Consider the following 16509-nt stretch of genomic DNA (forward strand, 5'->3'; position numbering starts at 1 on the left):
AAGATTAGGACTTGGAAATGGATCAAATAGAAATTCCCCCTGACCAGTAGCACATAGTTTCTTAGTGAAATAGGGAGTTACTTCATCAAATCTCACATCCCTAGAAACAATAAGCTTCCTAGTAGCATAGTTGTAGCATTCATACCCCTTTTGAGTGGATGAGTATCCTAGAAAAACACACTTATTGGCTCTAGGATCAAGTTTATCACGTTGATGAGCTTGAATATGAACAAAGCAAGTGCAGCCAAAGACCTTTAAGTGAGATAGATCAATCTTTCTTTCTTTCAACACTTCAAGAGGAGATTTGAAACCAAGTACTCTACTAGGAAGTCTGTTGATGAGATATGTGGCAGTGAGAACACCTTGAGACCAAATTTTTTTTGGAACATTCATTTGAAACATAAGAGCTCTGGTCTTTTTAAGAAGGTCTCGATTTTTTCTTTCGGCAATCCCATTTTGTTGAGGAGTACCAACACAGCTTGTTTGGTGCACAATGCCTTGTGTGCTCAAGTATTGTGACATATTATTGGACATATACTCAGAACCATTATCGGATCGTAAAATATGAATAGATGATGAAAATTGAGTGGTGACAAGTTTATGAAAATCCTTAAAAACATCCACAACTTCACTTTTTAGTTTCAAAAGATACAACCAAGTAATCCTCATAAAATCATCTACAAAGGTTACAAAATACTTAAATCCATCATAGGATTCAAGAACTGGACCCCAAATGTCTGAATGCATGATTTCAAAAGGATTACTAGCCCTAGACAAGGAAGAAGTAAATGGCAATCTAGAGGATTTTGATAAATGGCAGACTTCACATTGATTAGTTGCCTTGCACATATTTGGGAACAAAAAAGACAACACTTTCTCAGAAGGATGAGCCAAACGTTGATGCCACAGGTGATGATCTTGTGCTAAACTTGAACTAGCTTGACAAGCCTTGGAGACAAAAGAGTTTTTTGACAGATAATAAAGTCCATTCAAGAAGAAACCTTCACCAATCTTCTTCTTGGTGATGAGATCCTGAAATATAACATTATAAGGAGAGAAAATGACAAGGCATTTTAAGGTATGTATAATTTTTCCAACGGATAGAAGTTGAAAAGGAAAGGAAGGAACATAAAGCGCAACTGACTTAATGAAACCAGAAAGTAGTTTTAGTTTTCCCTTTCCCAAAACAGAAACTCCTTTGCCATTTGCTACTGAAACTTTAGAAGGGATGGACAATTTTTCAAAATCATGCAAATTTTCGAGCTTATTTTTCATGTGATCCATAGCTCCTGAGTCTATAATCCAATAGTCATCCATAGAACAAACATTGAGAGTAGTTGAGAAGGATTTTAGAATACCTGAAACTTCTTCATGAGAGACACAGTCAGTTTCAGCAAGAAAACCAGCAAACTTCCCAAGGAGTGCAGTGTGACCTTCAATCCCAGCCATAGCAGTTTCTTCACTTCCACCATGCATCTGCTTCTTGCTGAGATGGGCCATAAATTCATTGATTAGAGTAGGGATTAGAGGTGAAGTTCAGCATACCCTCAGAATGAGTAGAAGAAGCTGCTGCCAGATTTGCTTTTGGTGAATTCCAGCCTTTTTGAGAGCTTTTGCCTTCCTTTAGAAACTTTGGCTTTTGCTCAGGATAAAGAACCCAACATCTATCCCTGACATGTCCAACACCCTCACAGTAACTGCATTTCAAGTTAGGTTTCCTGCCTTTGTACACTTTAGCTTCAGCTTGCCTGTGATTAGAAGCATAAGCTCTAGTTTCAGATGCACTTGTCTTGGTCTCCATATTCATCACCTTTTTTCGAACTTCTTCTCTTTGAATGGTGGCACACACATTGTTGAAAGATGGAAGCTCAGTATTCATAAGAATATGACTTCTCAAATCTTCATATTCTGAACTTAAGCTTGCAAGGAGCTGAAAAATCTTGTCATCCTCAACTCTTCTTAACAAAACACTAGTCTCAGTAGTATGAGGTCTATAAACATCTAGTTCATTCCACATACTTGTAAGGCTACCAAGATGCTGAACAAAGGGCTTACCTTCTTGTTGAAGATCAGCAATATCTCGTTTGAGTTGAAAAACTGGAGCAGCATTATTCTGATTTCCATACATCTCTTTGACATGATTCCAGAGATGCATAGAGGACTCAAAAAAACTGAAAATTTCTTCTATTCTGCTCTCCATGGAGTTGATTAGCCAAGACATGACGAGTTGATCCTTGCACAACCAAGAATCAAATGTAGGAGAGTCAACTTTAGGCTTCTGTATAACTCCATTGACATAGCCAAGCTTAGACCTTCCTCCAAGAGCAAGTGTAATAGCTCTAGCCCTAGAAAGATAGTTGAATTCATTCAACAAAACAGAGCTAAGACGTTGGTTTGGATTAGACTCCACCTCGGAAGAATTTGAAAGAGGCTCATCATCTTTAGAACCAGATTTCCCAACCATCTTAAGCTGGTGAACTCAAGAACTACACAAGAAAGGAAAAACAAACTCAGGCCTTGAATGCCTGCTCTGATACCATGAAGAAAACAAGACAGAAACAATGTGGAAGGTTTTCTGATTTTACTTCATTGATTAAACTGAATACAAGCTTAGACTATATATACACAGAGAAGAGAAAAAGAAACAGAAAAGATGATTCTTAATTTAAGGGACAACCCACCCATAACTTAGCTAAACTACTCTAACAACTAAGGTAAGCTATCAACAGTGAAAAGTAAGGCTAATGACAGTGAATAGGAGTAGCCATACTGCAACCATACTTCCAATACTGAGCTTCCTCTTACCATTCATAACCTATATGGTTGTTTCTCGTATTTATTCTTGAAAAGGAAAGGTGAGTCAATCTTTCCCATCCTTTGAAGAAGTGAATCTGAAATGTTTCAATTATGAGGAGTTAGAGGAAGCTACAATGGATTCAAGGAAGAAATAGGCCGGGGTGCTTCTGCAACTGTTTCTAAAGGAGTTTTAGCATTTGATGAAGTGAAATGTATTGCTGAAGAAAATTGACCACTATGGCTGGAGAAAATGAGTTTGAATTCAAAGCTGAAGCGTGTGCATTGCGAGAACAAAACACAGAAATTTAGTTAAACTAATAGGCTTCTGCAATGAGGTACAACACCAGCTTCTTGTACTAGAGTTTATGAGCAATGGCTCTCTAGCGAGCTTCCTCTTTGGAGAGTCAAGGCCAAACTGGAATAGCAGAAGCCAAATTGCATTAGGAGTTTCTGAGGGGCTCTTTTATTTGCATGAGTGCAGCAGCCAAATCGTACATTGCGACATTAAGCCTCAAAACATTCTTCTAGATGACTCCTTCACAGCAAGAATCTCCAACTTTGGATTAGCCGAGCTTTTGAGAACGGACCAGACTCCAACCACAACAGAATCAGGGGAACAAGAGGGTATGTAGCCCCGAATGGTTCAAAAACATACCTATCACGGTGAGGGTCGATGTTTACAGCTATGGCATTTTGTCATTAGAGATTATTTGCTGCAGAAATCATTTTGAAGAACATGCTGAGAATTAAGATCAAATGATACTAGCTGACTGGGCCTATGAATGCTACAACCAAATGAAATTGCATCTGTTAGTAGAGAACGATCATGAGGTGATGAACGACATCACAAATGTGGAGAAATATGTGATGATCGCATTGTGGTGCATTCAAGTGGATCCAACACTGAGACCCACCATGAAGAACGTCATACTGATGCTTGAAGGAATTGTCGAAGTCTCATCTCCGCCAGATCCATCCTCATTTACAAACTCAAGTAAGTAAAACTTGTGTTTCTTCATCAAGGGTCAAAACCGCCAACATAGTCATGTCTATCAACCTATATGTCTGATACATCAATTGTCCAGTACAAAACATTGTTTCTTAAGAGTTTTCAATGTATATTCCACATGTTTTGTTCACCAAGAGAAAAAATAATGTATGCACTTTGCGATAGAATCCCTTATATCACAGAAACACCATGACCATTTGCATTTAACCAGTTTCAACTTTCAATTCTGTCAACATTATACTATAGCGCTCAATTGTGAGCACCAAGTTCTTAGTTTAGTATGCATTTGCAGATAGTCGAAACCAAATGTACCATTCAATTGAGAGAATCATTTTCACAAACACATAGAGGGCAACATCATCTCCCCAAAACCAATTTCATTGAGATCTCAAAAAAGATATACAAACAGAGCTACTTCATGATTCTTCAAAACCAGATTTCTCAATCTAAAAAAGCAAAAAAACCAAATCTACACCAAAAGCAGAGTGGATCAATCTGAGTTTTTCTAAGCCCTCTCACCTCTGATTCTCCTCGCAAGCTGAATATCCTTGGGCATAATAGTAACCCTCTTAGCATGAATAGCGCAGAGATTCGTATCCTCAAAAAGCCCCACCAGATACGCCTCCGCCGCCTCCTGAAGCGCCGCCACGGCGCTACTCTGGAATCGAAGATCAGTCTTGAAATCCTGAGCAATCTCCCTCACAAGCCTCTGGAACGGAAGCTTGCGGATCAGAAGCTCCGTGCTCTTCTGGTACTTCCTGATCTCTCTCAGCGCCACCGTTCCCGGCCTGAACCGGTGAGGCTTCTTCACTCCTCCGGTCGCCGGAGCCGACTTCCGGGCCGCCTTGGTCGCCAGCTGTTTCCTAGGCGCCTTTCCTCCGGTGGACTTGCGAGCGGTCTGCTTGGTACGAGCCATTGTGAAGAAGAAGAGGAATTTGGGGTTAGGGTTTTGGGAATTTAGGCTTTGGGGATTGGAATTTCAATTTTGTATTTATAAGGGGAGAAGCGGGAGGTTTGAATTTTTTTTTTTGCGCGGGGGGGGGGAATAGTGAATATGAAGCGTTGATCTGGTTTTGTGTTAGTCTTGATGGTTCAGATTTGTTTTTATTCTGAACTATATGGATTGCGATCTGCGTGCTCTGGAACTGGCGAATGGGATTGCTTTGTGTTAAAGTGCGGGGAGTTTTATAAGTTGTAGATTTTGAAAGAGTTTGGTTCCCGCGAACCACTCTTGGTTTTTATATGAGATTATGAGGTCTTAAATATGTTTAGGCCCAAATGTTTGTGCGATAAACCCGAAAGGAATGCTTTATGGTTATCATAAAAGACCCAAAATGCAAAATTCTAAAGATAGAGGCAAAAAAAATTAAGAGATTGAGGCCTAAAAAAAGAGGACGGGCGGTGGATTTTCGAGTGTAGTTGTTTTCATTTTTTTTTAGCGGATAAGCATCTAGCAACCCGCTGTGAATTAGTCCATATGCAGTGATTGAGACTCTTTATTTTTTTAAGACAAGTGTCTTCAAATGCTGAATACACCTAGTCACCAATTAAAGCTTGCAGGACTAATTCAAAGAATGCAGCTTCCAAGAAGTGTATTATATACAAGAAAAAGACTTCTTAACCACAAAGCATTTTGGATTATTGGTAAAGCATGCCCAGTGTAAACTTGAACGCTAACCTATTAATTTAATCATTGATGAGCTCATTGCTGATGATGACCAGGTAGAGCCTTACCAGGATGAATTCAATTAGCTAGAAACTGATGAAAAGTTTAAGAGGATTAATTTAAGAGGATTTGTCAACCTATACCAGATATGGGATTGCCTATTCAAGAGTTTAAACATACACTGGTTCTATCAATCTGTACGTAGCCAAGTACTTGCTTCTTCCTCTAGCTTCTCTCCTCTCTGTGTGTAAATGGCTTTTGATCTTCTATACCTTCTTTGCTTCATCGTTCTCGCGCTTCTTCCTTGTTCCACCATGGCTCAAACTTCAAAAAACATATCTTTAGGCTCATCCCTCACCGCACAAAACAACGATAACTCATCCTGGTCATCCCCAACTGGTGAGTTTGCTTTTGGTTTTCGACAGATTGAGAAAGATGGTTTCTTACTAGCCATCTGGTTCGATAAAATACCACAGAAAACAATCGTGTGGTCAGCCAATAGGGACAGTCTTGTGCCACAAGGATCAAAAGTTGAGCTCACCAGTGGTGGCCAATTTGTGCTCAATGATGCAGAGGGCATTCAAATATGGGATGCCGATTCTTTTAGTACCGAAGTTTCCCATGCAGCTATGCTCGACACTGGAAATTTTGTGCTGGCGAACCGAAACTCCACCTACTTGTGGGAGAGTTTTGATCACCCAACTGACACAATGCTTCCCACACAGATTCTACAACAAAATTTCATACTCCGTGCTTGCTACACAATGACAAATTATTCGACAGGTAGATTCTTGTTTTCACTACAACCTGATGGAAATCTCGTGCTTTACACAACAAATTTCCCTCAAGATTCTCCCAATTTCGCATATTGGTCAACCAATACAATCAATACTGAAATTGGATTTCAAGTCATCTTCAATCAGTCTGGCCTTATTTACCTTACATCCGACAATGGGACCATACTTAATACAGTATCAGGCAAGCCCATTGCAACGCAAGATTTCTACCAGCGAGCAACACTCGACTATGATGGAGTTTTGAGGCACTATGTTTACCCTAAAAGCAGCGGCTCAAGCGAGGAAAGATGGTCTACTTCCTCTTTCATACCACCAAATATCTGCAGGTCAATTACCGCAGAGGTAGGAGGCGGTGCGTGCGGTTTCAACAGCTTATGTAGGCTTACTGATCCAGGACAACCAACTTGTCAATGTCCAAATGGTTACAGTCCTATTGATCCAAATGATGTGCTCAAAGGATGCAAACAGGACTTTGTTCCACAAAGCTGCAGCGCTAGAGATGCCCCATCACCGGAGGATGATTTTGACTTTCAAGAGATGCTAAACACTAATATGCCTGGTGATGATTATGAGCATTTTAAAGTGGTGTCTGAGGATTGGTGCAGACAGAATTGCCTAGAGGATTGCTTTTGTGATGTTGCCATTTTCAATACTGCCGGAGACTGTTTTAAGAAGGGACTCCCTTTTTCGAATGGGATGATTGATCCTACTCTTAGTGGGACGAAAGCTCTTGTCAAAATAAGGAAAGACAATTCTACTTTAAAAGATGGAGGAGCCAATTCAAAAAAGAAAGATGATTTAACTTTGATCATTATTGGATCAGTGCTCCTTAGTAGCTCGGGGATTCTGAACTTCATCTTACCTCTGATCACATATGTGGTTGTTTCTCGAATGTATTCTAGAAAAGCTGTGCCGGTTCCTCCTAATTACCAGGGCATGAACTTGAAGTATTTCACTTACGAGGAGCTAAAAGAAGCTACGAATGAGTTCAAGGAAGAACTAGGCCGCGGTGCTTCTGCGACAGTTTTCAAAGGAGTTTTAGCATGTGACAAGGGAAAATGTGTTGCTGTCAAAATTTTAGACGCGAAGGTTAGAGAAAATGATTTGGAATTCAATGCTGAAGTGAGAGCAATTGGAAGAACAAATCACAGGAATTTAGTCCAACTACTTGGATTTTGCAACGAGGGGCAGCACCGAGTTCTTGTGTATGAGTTTATGAGCAACGGTACTCTAGCAAGCTTCCTTTTCGGAGAGACAAGGCCAAATTGGTACCAAAGAAGGCAAATTGCATTGGGGACTGCCAGAGGGCTCTTGTATTTGCATGACGAGTGCAGCTGCCAAATTGTACATTGCGACATAAAGCCTCAAAACATTCTTCTAGACGACTCATTCACAGCAAGGATCTCTGATTTTGGATTAGCCAAGCTTTTGAGACTGGACCAGACTTTAACTATTACAGGTATTAGGGGAACAAAAGGGTATGTGGCACCCGAATGGTTCAAGAACTTACCTATCACAGCAAAGGTGGATGTCTACAGCTTTGGTATTTTGTTGTTAGAGATCATTTGCTGCAGGAAGAAATTCGATGAAGAAGCAGAAGATGGAGATCAAATAATACTTGCTGATTGGGCATATGACTGCTATAAGCAAAAGAAATTACATCTGTTGTTGGAGAAAAATGATGAAGCAATTGAAGACATCAAGATGATGGAGAAGTACGTGATGATCGCAATGTGGTGCATTCAGGAAGATCCATCACTCAGACCTACCATGAAGAAAACCATTCATATGCTTGAAGGAACTGTTGAAGTCTCAAAACCACCAGATCCATCTTCTTACATAAGTTCCATACTTTAAGACCTTGCACATTAATTTGTGATCGATTCAAATTATCACAATTATGTTTGGCAATGCATGTATAATAATTTTAGGATTACTACTGTTTAAGATTTCTTAATGTAAAGAAAACAAGCAAGAGACAAGTGAAGTTATCTTGTATTACTTGATAAAAGCGTACACGGATACAACATATATATAAAGTCTATCACCTAATCCCTCAACTAAGATTAACAACTAAGGTAAGATATGAACAGTAGAAGGTAATGTACAAAATCAGTGAACCATGCTAGATAAGTACAATCAGTAAACAAGTTGAGTAATCAAGTTGTGCTAGTCATACTGCAGCCATGCTGCTTCCATACTGCCATGCAACCATACTCAACCATACTGTCACAACCATACTGTCACTATTTCCAATACTCCCCCTCAAGCTGGATCAAGAGGATTCATTGAGCCAAGCTTGCCCAAAATTCTGAGAAACTGAGCAATTGGGAGAGATTTGGTAAAAATATCAGCCAATTGATCATGACTTCGAGTGTAATGTGTATCAATGACCTTGGATTGAACTTGAGCTCGAATGTAATGGCAATCAACCTCAATGTGTTTGGTTCTTTCATGAAATACCGGATTAGAGGCAATATGCATTGTAGCTTGATTGTCACAGAAGAGTGACATTGGTTGATAGCTTGGAAATCCCAAATTAGATAGAAGACCTTTTAACCAAATAAGCTCACATGCAGTGGAAGCCATAGCTCTATATTCAGCTTCTGCACTAGAACAAGCAACAACGGTTTGTTTCTTGCTCTTCCAAGTAACCAAATTTCCACCAACAAATGTACAGAAACCAGTTGTGGATTTTCGATCAAGAGAATTGCCTGCCCAATCAGCATCAGTGTAGCCCATTATGTGAGTGTTTCCATTATTTTTCATCAAAATACCTCTTCCAACATAACTTTTGAGATAACGAAGAATTCTCTTCACAATGTGAAGATGAGCTAAAGTTGGAGCATGCATGAATTGACTGACAATGCTTACAGCATAAGAAATGTCAGGTCGAGTGATTGTGAGATAGATAAGCTTACCAACTAACCGTTGATAGGAGGTTAGATTTAAGAATGGTTCACTTGATGCATTAAGTTGCAGCTTGCTGTCAAGAGGAGTGCGAGCTGGTTTGCAATCTTCCATATATGCATCTTGCAACAGATCAAGTATGTACTTTCTCTGATTGAGAAAGAGGCCTTTATGAGAAGTAGCCATCTCTATGCCAATAAAATACTTGAGAATTCCCAAATCCTTAATAGCAAACTTGTTTCGAAGAGATTGCTTGAGAGACTGAATCTCCTCAACATTGTCACCAGTCACTATCAAATCATCAACATAGATGAGCACCACAAGCTTACTGGTTGAACCTATCCGAACAAACAACGAAGAATCTGCATTGCTTCTGTGAAAACCAACTTCCTAAAGTACTGAACTGAGTTTAGCATACCAGGCACGAGGAGATTGCTTTAAACCATAGATGGACTTATGCAGCTTGCATACTATTTCAGGATCATGAGATTGAGGATGACCAGGAGGTAGCTTCATATAAACCTCCTCTTCAAGATCTCCATGTAAAAAGGCGTTTTTTACATCCATCTGGTACAATGGCCAAGAATGGTTAACTGCAACTGATAATAAAACTCTTACTGTACTCATTTTAGCAACAAGAGCAAAAGTCTCCTTGTAGTCTACTCCATATGTTTGAGTAAAACCACGAGCTACTAAATGAGCCTTATATCTTTCCACATATCCATCAGAATGAAGCTTTGTTTTGTAAACCCAACGACTACCAACAGCCTTCTTTCCTTTAAGAATTCGAACAACACTCCATGTATTATTGTCATGGAGAGCTTGAAGTTCATCTGCCATAGCTTTCTTCCATACATCAAGGTGATTAGCTTCCTCAAAGCTTTGAGGTTCATGAGTACCATCAAGAACATTTAGAAAAGCAGAATGAGCTGAAGAGAATTTCTTATAGGATATGAAGTTTGTCATTGGATACCTTGCAGTGTAAGTTTTGTAATCACTTAGCTTGGATGGAAGACCTCGATCTCGTGGAGAGTTCCTTCGAAGAACAACTACAGGAGGTGAAACCAATGGATTTCTACGAAGAACAACTTCAGGTGGAGAAGAAGCTTCAACAACTGGTTGAGTATCAGTTTCTATATCAGAGGTTACATCTGGAACTTCCTGATCTTCTTGCATACTAGTTTCTGCATCAGTGACTACTGTTGGAGCTTCTTGCACTGAGATGTCAGGTTTAAGAAACAAACTGCAATCCTCATCAACAGGAAGGTTAGGGCTTGGAAACAAATCAGAGAGAAACTCCCCTTGACCAGAATCACATGATTTTCTAGTGAAATAAGGAGTATCTTAGTCAAATCTCACATCGATCCCTGGAAACAATTAGTTTCCTGGTAGCATAATTATAACATTTATAACCCTTTTGAGTAGATGAATATCCTAGGAAAACACACTTATCAGCAAGGACCAAAATATCAAGTTTCGAGGAAATATCGATGGTCCAAAAAACGGAAATTTCGACGGAAATATCGAGGATATATCGATTTCGGTAAATAATCAAGAAAAATGATGGAAATTTGAAGAAAAACATGGAAATTTTAAGTGAAACTTTTAGATTTTATCAATTGTCTACTATATATAGAAAGAAAACCTTGAATAAACCTTGTTATATAGTAATTTGTAATAATTTCAGATGAAACGGTAAATGCTGAATCGCCGATAACTCTGACATTTTTTGAAATAAACATCTAATTTTTTTTTTATGGCTGGAAACCCAATGGGAGGCTAAGCCATCATGCCTTATATACATTTTTTGTACATATCATACATTACACCTTGAATTACATGAGTAACTTAGAACCACATAGAAGACCTATGAGGTACAAGGTATGAAGATTATTTGGTGCAAGGTATGAAGATTATTTTAAACTATTTATAGAAGTTATAATTTGAAATGTTGTTGTAAAATATTTGAATATTTAGTAAAAAAAAAATTCAATATAGAAATTAAGTGTTTCAAGTTAGTTATTGATTGGACGTGTATCTAAGTTTTCAAATTCGTAGGCAAATGAATATATATTAGAATGTTGTAATTAATACATAAAGGTTTGTGCAGCAGAGTTAGCAAACTCTCTCAAAGGGTAGTGGGATGACCAAGGTTCGATCATTGGTGTTGTTGTTAGTTTTTTGGATTGAATTTTATGCCAACTACTCATCCACCACATGTGTTGGGCCCACGGAGATTGACTTTGGATGTGAGAATTGTTAGTGGAGATGGAATGTATGGGGAAATTTTGGGAAATATAGAAAATTTCGGGAAATATCGGAAATATCGGGAAATATTGAAAATTTCGACCGAAATTGTCATGGTATGCTATGGATATATCGGGCCTAAAAAAAAACGAAATTTTCTGCGAAATTTCGCCGATTTTTTCGATTTTTCAGTCCTTGCTTATCAGCTCTAAGATCAAGTTTATCACATTGATGAGCTTGAATATGAACGAAGCATGTGCAGCCAAAAACCTTCAAGTGAGACAGATCAATTTTTCTCCCTTTCAACACTTCAACAGGTGATTTGAAACCAAGCACTCTACTAGGGAGTCTGTGAATGAGATATGTGGCAGTGAGAACACCTTGAGACCAAAATTTTTTTGGAACAATCATTTGAAACATAAGTGCTCTTGTTTTTTCAAGAAGGTCTCGATTCTTTCTCTCAGCAACCCCATTCTGTTGAGGTGTACCAACACAGCTAGTTTGATGCACAATGCCTTGTGTGCTCAAGTAGTGTGACATATTATTGGACATATACTCAAAGCCATTATCGGATCTTAACACATGAATGGATGAAGAAAATTGAGTGTTGACAAGTTTATGAAAATCCTTAAAAACATTCACAACTTCACTTTTGAATTTCAATAGATACAACCAAGTAATCCTCGTAAAATCATCTACAAATGTTACAAAATACTTAAATCCATCATAGGATTCAAGAACTGGAGCCCAAATGTATGAATGGATGATTTCAAAAGGATTACTAGCTCTAGAAAAAGAGGAAGTAAAAGGCAACCTAGAGGATTTTGACAGATGACATACATCATATTGATTGTCTGCTTTGCACAAATTTGGAAACAAAAAAGACAACACTTTCTCTGAAGGATGAGCCAAGCATTGATGCCACAAAAGATGCTCTTGTGCTGATCTTGAACTGACTTGGAATGCTTTGGAAACAAAAGAATTCTTGGGCAGATAATAGAGACCATTCAAAAAGAAACCCTCACCAATCGTCTTCTTAGTGATATGATCCTGAAAGATGACATTATAGGAAGAGAAGATGACAAGACATTTTAATGTGTTTATAATTCTTCCAACAGATAAGAGCTGAAAAGGAAAAGAAGGAACATAGAGAGCAACTGACTCAACAAGATTGGAGAGTAATTTGATTTTTCCCTTTCCTAAAACTGAGACACCTTTGCCATTTGCTACAGATACTTCAGAAGGAATAGACATTTTTTCAAACTCATGCAGATTTGTAATTTTATTTGTCATGTGGTCCGTAGCTCCTGAGTCTATAATCCAATAACCATCCATAGCACAAACACTTAGAGCAGTAGAGAAGGACTTTAGAGTACCTGAAGCTTCTTCATTTGGAACACAATCAGTTTCTGCAAGAAATCCAGCAAATTTTCCAAGGAGTGCAGTGTGGCCTTCAATCCTAGGAATGTTTGGTTCTTCACTTCCACCATGCATCTGCTTCTTGCTGAGATAAGCAGCAAATTCATTGATTAAAGTAGTGGGATTGGTGGTGAAGTTTAGCCTACACTCAGTAGGAGTTGCTGTCAGGTTTGCCTTTGGTGGATTCCAACTCTTTTGAGCACCTTTGCCTTCCTTCAAAACCCTTGGCTTCTGTTCAGGATGAAGAACCCAACATCTATCCCTGACATGTCCAACTCCTTCACAGTAGCTGCATTTCAAGTCAGGTCTCTTGCCTTTGTACACTTTCGCTTTAGCTTGCCTGTGATTAGAAGCATATGCTCTAGTTTCAGATGTACTAGTCTTGGACTCCATATTCATCACCTTTTTTCGAACTTCTTCTCTTTGAATGGTAGCACACACATTGTTGAAAGATGGTAGCTCAATATTCATAAGAATATGGATTCTCAAATCTTCATATTATGAACTTAAGCTTGCAAGAAGCTGAAAAATCTTGTCCTCCTCAGCTCTTTTTAACAAAACACTAGCCTCAGTAGTATGAGGTCTATAAACATCTAGCTCATTCCACATACTAGTAAGACTACCAAGATGCTGAACAAAGGGCACACCTTCCTGTTGAAGATCAGCAATATCTCTTTTGAGTTGAAAAACTCGCGCAGCATTATTCTGATTTCCATACATCTCTTTGACATTATTCCAGAGATGCATAGAAGACTCAGAAAAACTAAAAATTTCTGCTATTCTGCTCTCCATGGAGTTAATTAGCCAAGACATGACGAGTTGATCCTTGCACAGCCAAGAATCAAGATTAGGAGAGTCATCTTTAGGCTTCTGTATAACTCCATTGACATAACCAAGTTTGGACCTTCCTCCAAGAGCAAGTGTAACAGCTCTCGCCCAAGACAGATAGTTGAACTCATTCAACAAAACAGAACTAAGACGTTGATTTGGATTAGACTCCATATCAGAAGAATTGGCAAGAGGTTCATCCTCTTTAGAACCTGATTTACTAGCCATCTTAAACTGGTGAACTTAGGAACTTCCCAAGAAGAAGAAGAAACCAGACTCAGGCCTTGAATGCCTGCTCTGATACCATAAAGAAAACAAGCAAGAGACAAGTGAAGTTATCTTGTATTACTTGATAAAAGAGTACACGGATACAACATATATATAAAGTCTATCACCTAATCCCTCAACTAAGATTAACAACTAAGGTAAGATATGAACAGTAGAAGGTAATGTACAAAATCAGTGAACCATGCTAGATAAGTACAATCAGTAAACAAGTTGAGTAATCAAGTTGTGCTAGTCATACTGCAGCCATACTGCTTCCATACTGCCATGCAACCGTACTCAACCCCATACTCAACCATACTGTCACAACCATACTGTCACTATTTCCAATAAAAAGTAGTGATTTTTTTATCCAATACCAAGCTTATGTTTTAATATATCCAGTACTCATTTGAGTACTTAGGAACAATGTCAAGTGCAGATGATGGAACAATTGAAAATATGATATAGAGCTTTAAAGCTTTAATCCATCCCAGTGGAATTTTTCATAAATTGCTATGAACTTATCGGTTTCACTCCTCAAGGAATCCTCAAGCTCTTTGGAGATCATAGATAGCGAATTGATGAATTCACATTCATCATACTTAGACTTCAGTTTAGAAAAGCACATTAATCAAAAACTCGGAAAATACGGAGTGATTTTGAGAAGGCATTCAAGGGTTTGAGTTTTACGGAGGTTAGGTGGCTGCTTGTCCAGTGGCCCTACCATTTTGGCATCGGCTTCTTGCCACCTTGGCGTAAGGTAGCCGCAGTCGGACAAGCGTTGTTTCATCTATTTGGTTTGGTTCTTCTTTGGTCGTGGTGCTGCACGGTTTTCGGTTTTCTTCTCAAATGGCGGCGACGGTGACTGCGTGAATTCCTGGTGGTCTTTGAAGGATTGGTGGCTAGTGGCCAAATCATGGTTTCACACCATGGTTCGAATGGTGCTGGCAGCTCTTGGGAAATCTTTTTCACGATCAAGCTACTCTGCGTTCCTTGCTGCCATCAGTTCTACATCAAAGGAATAACAAACTGAACTTCATACACACATGTATTGAACAAAAAAAAGACTTCGACGACTGGAATCAAAGGTTTTATTGCCATTTTGATGAGAGAAGGACTCCACTGTCCACAATACAATTTGATCTGGAAATAGAGAAAGTTTGAAAGTTGAAAGTACCTTCCTCTTTTTTTTTCCACCTTACCCTACTCATCTCTAACATTACTGAGATTTAAACTCGTAACCTCCACAGTATTAGTTAAATCTTTTTGTGTATGTCACAACCCAAATCATTTTCTATGGCAAATCCTCCATTATTTATATATGATGGTAGGCCAGTAATTTTCACGTGTCTTGACGATTTCATACTAGATGTTGAAAATTTTGATTTCATAGAAAATAACTTTTTTTAATTCCACGCCTACCAACCTTTATAGTTTCTTCTTTTTTTCTTCCTTTTTTTTTTTTTTTTTTGTACTGAAGGCAAGGGACAAGAAACGTAAATCACAATTTACAACTAATTTTGGCTTAGATAAACTCATAAACCTAAGCCTCCGAGTGGAAGACTGAAGCTAAGTAGAGCTGTCCTCTGAGTGGAAGACTGAAAATCAATGTTGACAGTGCCTACTGTGCTACTAGCGGCCATGGAGGAGTGGGAGTTATTGCTAGAGATGAGGAAGGTCGTTGTGCTGCAGCCTTGGCAAGACACATACCATGTGCACGGTCAGCTTTGCATATGGAGGCTGAAGCATTGCGGGCTAGTATTCTTATAGCCATTCATGAACAATGGAGTGAGGTGGAATTAGAGAGTGATAGTGCTATAGTGATGACTGCCCTGGCAAAAGAAGGGGAAGACTTGTCTGAGGTCGGTGCTATATTGAATGATTGTAAGTCTTATTAATTTACAAAGTTTCAGTTTTCTTTCCCTTAGATATGTCTTTCGTGAAGCAAATGGTGTTGCAAATAGACTTGCACACCTTGCTAGAATATCCAAGATGGATGATTATTGGGTTGAGGACACTCCTGATATTATTCAGGATGTACTTATTGAGGATTTGTGTATATTCTCATGAGGTATAGGCTCTATGTCCCCTAGTTGTACTCTCAAACTCTTATTAATAATAATGTAGGGTGGAGGACCACTACTCCAACCTAGCGGGAGACCCAAGCCCGTTTTCAAAAAAAAAAAAAAAAAAACTCATAAATGTTGTAAATGATAATGACTATTCATGCAATAGGTATTGCTTAATGTATGCGATTGACATACTTGTAATGTACGATTGACAGACTCGTAATGTATGCGATTGACAGACTCGTAATATGCGAGTGATTAGTATATCTATTATGTATTGCATTTTGTATACATGATGTAACCCTATATAAACCTTATGGTGAGATGAATACAACACAATAAAATTTTTCCAATTCTCTACAACACATTATTGGCACTATACTCTAACCCAAGCCCTAGCCAGAAAAAAAAACCCTAACACCCGAAATTTCTTTCACCAAAAACTGCCGCAAGCTCCTAGCCCTTGCTAGCCATACTGTGCGCTGCTCCTGCAGCCCTTGA

At 38.8% G+C, this 16509-nt stretch overlaps 2 protein-coding genes across 2 annotated transcripts; one reads left to right on the forward strand and one right to left on the reverse strand.

Annotated features, from left to right (window-relative positions):
• Window positions 1-4157: 4157 nt before the first annotated feature.
• On the reverse strand, window positions 4158-4837 carry LOC112165447 (histone H3.2). The gene has a single exon (XM_024301952.2). The coding sequence runs from the start codon at window positions 4719-4721 to the stop codon at window positions 4311-4313; it is 411 nt and encodes a 136-aa protein (XP_024157720.1). The 5' UTR covers window positions 4722-4837; the 3' UTR covers window positions 4158-4310.
• Window positions 4838-5573: 736 nt separating this feature from the next.
• Window positions 5574-14313, forward strand: LOC112165441 (G-type lectin S-receptor-like serine/threonine-protein kinase LECRK2). The gene is made up of 2 exons (XM_024301945.2): window positions 5574-8232; window positions 14290-14313. Exon 1 carries the CDS (start codon window positions 5723-5725, stop codon window positions 8123-8125), a length of 2403 nt encoding a protein of 800 aa, XP_024157713.1. The 5' UTR covers window positions 5574-5722; the 3' UTR covers window positions 8126-8232; window positions 14290-14313.
• Window positions 14314-16509: the final 2196 nt, after the last annotated feature.

Source organism: Rosa chinensis, chromosome 5 (genome assembly GCF_002994745.2).
Source record: "Rosa chinensis cultivar Old Blush chromosome 5, RchiOBHm-V2, whole genome shotgun sequence".
Taxonomy (NCBI): Eukaryota; Viridiplantae; Streptophyta; class Magnoliopsida; order Rosales; family Rosaceae; genus Rosa; species Rosa chinensis.

What these genes read in the sequence shown, in the direction of transcription:
- LOC112165447 (XM_024301952.2), bottom strand. Translation starts at nt 4,721, where the DNA reads ATGGCTCGTACCAAGCAGACCGCTCGCAAGTCCACCGGAGGAAAGGCG.
- LOC112165441 (XM_024301945.2), top strand. Translation starts at nt 5,723, where the DNA reads ATGGCTTTTGATCTTCTATACCTTCTTTGCTTCATCGTTCTCGCGCTT.